We start from the raw sequence: 5,000 nt of genomic DNA, 5'->3' as shown, positions 1-5,000 counted from the left end.
CTGTTTGGGTTAGTTGTGCATACATCATAACGCATTCAGCAAAACACCAGCATCTAAACCCATGGCATCAATGAAAACAGACAACGAACACAATTGAAGTGCACGCCTCAAGATACACTGGGGCAATTTGCTGCACCAGACGATAGGAAAAAAATGAAAGAACGTGATTAGTTAAGCTGTGTGTGGTCGAAAGTGACGCATGAAAAGTAAACATAAAACTTTGACAGGAGAAAAAGAAAGATGTGGGAAAAAAATAGGAGGATGGAGGCTTCCCCACACACACACAAAAAAGAAGAAAATTACATGTTTTGGGTCGTGTGTAGAACCGGAAACGCAGGAAAGGATTGACATCCGGTTTCGTTCTGACGACAACCATACCCTGTCCTCCTGACAGGTAGACGGAAGTGAAGGGCTTCGTGCTGCGCGCGCACCAGTGAACAATTTCCGGGCTTGAGGTTTCTGGACCTGAACAAGGTAAAATGTACAGTAAATGGAGACCACTGGTCATCAATGTCAAATGAGACAGATGAGAATGGGGGGGGGGGGGGGGGAAGACAAACGGAGAGAGACAGAATGGGAGAGGCAGAGAGAGACAGAGAGAGACAGAGTGAGACAGAGACACATCGACAGAGGTAGAGAGGGACACAGAGAGAGAGTGTGAGACAGAGACAGATCGACAGAGGCAGAGAGAGAGAGAGAGTGAGACAGAGACAGATCGACAGAGGCAGAGAGAGACAGAGAGAGTGAGACAGAGACAGATCAACAGACAGAGGCAGAGAGAGAGACAGAGAGAGACAGAGGGTGAGAGACAGGTCGACGAACAGAGGCAGAGAGAGACACAGAGAGAGTGAGACAGAGATAGATCGACAGACAGAGGCAGAGAGAGAGAGAGAGAGAGAGAGAGAGAGAGAGACAGAGATCGACAGACAGAGGCAGAGAGAGACACAGAGATGCGGGGGGGGGGGGGGAGACACAGAGAGAGAGGGAGAGACAGAGAGGGAGAGAGAGAGGGGGGGGAAGAGAACAGAAGTAAAGAGAGGGTGGTAAGAAAGAGACAGAAAGACAGACAGAGACAGGCAGAGACTGAGACAAATAGAGAGACAGAGAATGAGAGATGTAAAGAAAAAGAAAGACACGCGAAGAGACAGACACAAAGAAGGAGAGAGACAGTAGCAAGAAACAAAGACGGAGACATAGACAGACAGACAGGCATAGAGAGAGACAGAGATAGTCATATTATCGATATCCTCCCAAATACCGAAACGGTTCGCTCAATCCCTTTGAATGATTTGTCGTTCGTTCTTGACAGCTTTCCCTTACCCTGTTATGTCTGTCCACCTGCTCTCTCTCTCTCTCTCTCTCTCTCTCTCTCTCTCTCTCTCTCTCTCTCTCTCTCTCTGTGTGTGTCTGTCTGTCTGTCTGTCTGTCTGTCGGTCTGTCTGTCTGTCTGTGTCAGTGTATGTGTGTGTTTCTTTCTTCTTCTACTTCTTCTTGGCGAGGGGACTGGATGGAAAAAAAAAGAAAAAGATGGATGGTCCTCGTTTATCTATCAATCTCGTTCATAAAGAATGCGTTTAGTCTCGTCCTGTCCTGCACTGTCCTGCCCTGTCCTGTCCTGCCCTGCCCTGCCCTATCCTGCCCTGCCCTGTCCTGCCCTGCCCTATCCTGCCCTGCCCTATCCTGCCCTGCCCTGGCCTGCCCTGCCCTATCCTGCCCTGCCCTATCCTACCCTGCCCTGTCCTGTCCTGTCCTGTCTCATCCTGTCTCGTCCTGTCCTGTCCTGCCCTGCCCTGCCCTACCCTGCCCTGTCCTGTCCTGTCTCATCCTGCCCTGCCTTGCCCTGCCCTGCCCTGCCCTGCCCTGTCCTGTCTTGTCCTGCCCTGTCCTGCCCTGCCTTGCCCTGCCCTGCCCTGCCCTGTCCTGTCCTGCCCTGTCCCATCCCGCCTCACCATCGTAGACAGAGAAGTTGCCGTGCCCACAGGGCAGCCCATCGTCGAACCTCTCCAGATCCACCACCACCCGACTTCTGACGTCATCCGCCACCAGGCGCCAACTGCACGTGCTGTCAGGCCAGAACAGACAGTGGGTAGGGTAAGGTAAGGTAAGGTAAGGCGGGGTAAGGTAAAGTGAGGTAAGGTAAGGTAAGGTGGCATAAGGTAAGGTAAGGTGGGGTAAGGTCAGGTGTGGTAGGTAAGGTAAGGTAAAGTGGGGTAAGGTAAGGTAAGGTGGGGTAAGGTAAGGTGGGGTAAGGTAAGGTGGGGTAGGTAAGGTAAGGTAAAGTGGGGCAAGGTGGGGTAAGGTAAGGTGGGGTAAGGTAAGGTGGGGTAGGTAAGGTAAGGTAAAGTGGGGTAAGGTCAGGTAAGGTAAGGTGGGGTAAGGTAAGGTGGGGTAGGTAAGGTAAGGTAAAGTGGGGGTAAGGTGGGGTAAGGTAAGGTGGGGTAAGTAAGGTAAGGTAAGGTGGGGTAAGGTCAGGTAAGGTAAGGTGGGGTAAGGTAAGGTAAAGTGAGGTAAGGTAAGGTAAGGTAAGGTGGGGTAAGGTAAGTTGTGGTAAGTTAAAGTAAGGTAAGGTAAAGTAAGGTAAGGTAAGGTAAGATAAGGTAAGTTAAGGTAAGGCGGGGGTAATGTAAAATACAATAAGGCGAAGTAATGTAATGTAGGGTAGGGAAGGGTATTTCTTATCTCTACTCACCACCTAGTAGACTGCTTGTGACTTTGTTGCGTCACCACGTGTAACTGGTTTGTGCTCACTTTGTCGAAACATGTCAATGCTACCTGTTACTTTGACATGCGGGTTCAACGCTCGAGTTATGTCGGAGAATGACATAAGTTTACAGTTGGGCACCTAAATGCGAGCTGTATGACGTATGATCAATGGTTTCTCCACTACCCTGGGAATTCATTTACAGGTTTTGTCCTGACTTCCTGTCTAGTCTTGTCCTGTCCTGTCTTGTCTTGTCTTGTCTTGTCTTGTCTCGTCTTGTCTTGTCCTGTCCTGTCTAGTCTTGCCCTGTCCTGTCCTGTCTTGTCTTGTCTTGTCTTGTCTCGTCTTGTCTTGTCTTGTCTTGTCCTGTCTCGTCCTGTCCTGTCCTGTCTTGTCTTGTCTCATCTTGTCTCGTCTCGTCTTGTCCTGTCCTGTCTAGTCTTGCCCTGTCCTGTCCTGTCTCGTCTTGCCTTGTCCTGTCCTGTCCTGTCTAGTCTTGCCCTGTCCTGTCCTGTCCTGTCCTTGTCTTGTCCTGTCTCGTCTTGCCTTGTCCTGTCTTGTCTTGTCTCGTCTTGTCTTGTCCTGTCCTGTCTTGTCTTGTCTCGTCTTGCCTTGCCTTGTCCTTTCCTGTCCTTCTCGTCTTGTCCTGTCTCGTCCTGTCCTGTCTCGTCCTGTCCTGTCTCGTCCTGTCCTGTCTCGTCTTGTCTTGTACTGTCCTGTCCTGCCTTGTCTCGTCCTGTCTTGTCTTGTCTTGTCTCGTCTCGTCTCGTCTTGTCCTGTCCTGTCCTGTCTCGTCTTGTCTTGTCCTGTCCTGTCCTGTCTCGTCTTGTCTTTTGTGAAGAACTGCGACACTCAAACTTCGAAGACAATATTGTACCGACTTGCGGGCGAGACGGCATTTAGGGACCACACCATCGCCAACTGTCCCAAGTCCCTGTTGACCGAGAGAGTGGGGATGTAACTTGGGGCAAAGCACTCCCCCGCTATGATCAAATTCTAGCCCAGATAGTCGGGATAGCAGCTGCCTCCTCTGCCGTTCTAACGGTCATAGTCGGACTCGATATACAAGAAAAGAATATGACAGGAATCGATGTCTGGATGTCAGAACAAGGCTGTGTCAAGTGCTGTGTGAGCAACACTGTGTAATGTGTAAACAAGACCTGTGTAATGTGCGGAGAGTGATGTGTAATGTAGTGTGTGAAACACGGCTGTCTAATACGTGTAGAGGGCTTTGTAATGAGTTAACGAGGCTGTGTGATGTAATGGGCGAACATGACCTTGTAATGTGTGAACAATGCTGCTTAGTGGAGTGATGGCCTAGAGGTAACGCGTCCGCCTAGGAAGCTAGAGAATCTGAGCGCGCTGGTTCGAATCACGGCTCAGCCGCCGATATTTTCTCCCCCTCCACTAGACCTTGAGTGCTGGTCTGGACGCTAGTCATTCGGATGAAACGATAAACCGAGGTCCCGTGTGCAGCATGCACTTAGCGCACGTAAAAGAACCCATGGCAACAAAAGTGTTATTCCTGGCAAAATTATGTAGAAAAATCCACTTCGATAGGAAAAACAAATAAAACTGCACGCAGGAAAAAATAAAAAAAAAAAGGGTGGCGCTGTAGTGTAGCGACGCGCTCTCCCTGGGGAGAGCAGCCCGAATTTCACACAGAGAAATCTGTTGTGATAAAAAGAAATACAAATACAAATACAATTACAAATAGTGCGTGAACAAGGCTGAGAAATATGTCTGAACAAGCTTGTATAATGTAATGTCTGATTCAGCTGTGTAATGTGTGCACGAGGATGTGAAATGTACTATCCGAACAAGCTGTGTAATATGATGTGTGAACAGTGCTGTGTAATGCGTTAACAATGCTTTGTAAAGTAATGTGTGAAAAAAGCTGTGAAATGTAATGTGTGAACAAAGTTGTGTGAACATATTTGAGGATTGCAATATGTGAACGATGCTGTGCAATGCGTAAGCAATGCTGTTTAATGTAATATCTGAACAAGCTGCGTAATGTAAATGTGTGAAAAAAGGTTGTCCACTGTAGCACGTAAACAAACTGTGTAGTGTAATGTGTGAATGAGGCTGTGTAACACAAACCACCACCACAGCAACAGCAACGACAACAGCAGCAACAACAACAACAGCAGCAGCAACAACAACAACAACAGCAGCAGCAACATAACAACAACAGCAGCAGTAACACCAACAACAGCAACACCAACAACAAAAACAACAACAGCAACACCACTACCACCACCACCAAAACAATGACGACGACAAGAACAACAACAAC

At 48.7% G+C, this 5,000-nt stretch overlaps 1 protein-coding gene across 7 annotated transcripts in view; it reads right to left on the bottom strand.

Moving 5' to 3' along the window:
- Positions 1-5,000, bottom strand: part of LOC143291744 (cubilin-like) — a 63,427-nt gene that overhangs the window by 22,407 nt on the left and 36,020 nt on the right. For all 7 annotated transcript variants that reach the window (XM_076601816.1, XM_076601814.1, XM_076601812.1 and 4 more), the window contains 2 exons: positions 1,950-2,062; positions 304-465 (listed from right to left, as the gene is read on the bottom strand). In XM_076601816.1, coding sequence (XP_076457931.1) covers positions 304-465; positions 1,950-2,062 — 275 coding nt within the window. The remainder of the gene's footprint in view (positions 1-303; positions 466-1,949; positions 2,063-5,000) is intronic.

This window comes from Babylonia areolata, chromosome 17 (genome assembly GCF_041734735.1).
Source record: "Babylonia areolata isolate BAREFJ2019XMU chromosome 17, ASM4173473v1, whole genome shotgun sequence".
Classification (NCBI taxonomy): Eukaryota; Metazoa; Mollusca; class Gastropoda; order Neogastropoda; family Buccinidae; genus Babylonia; species Babylonia areolata.
This window is presented reverse-complemented; position numbering and strand designations above follow the sequence as displayed.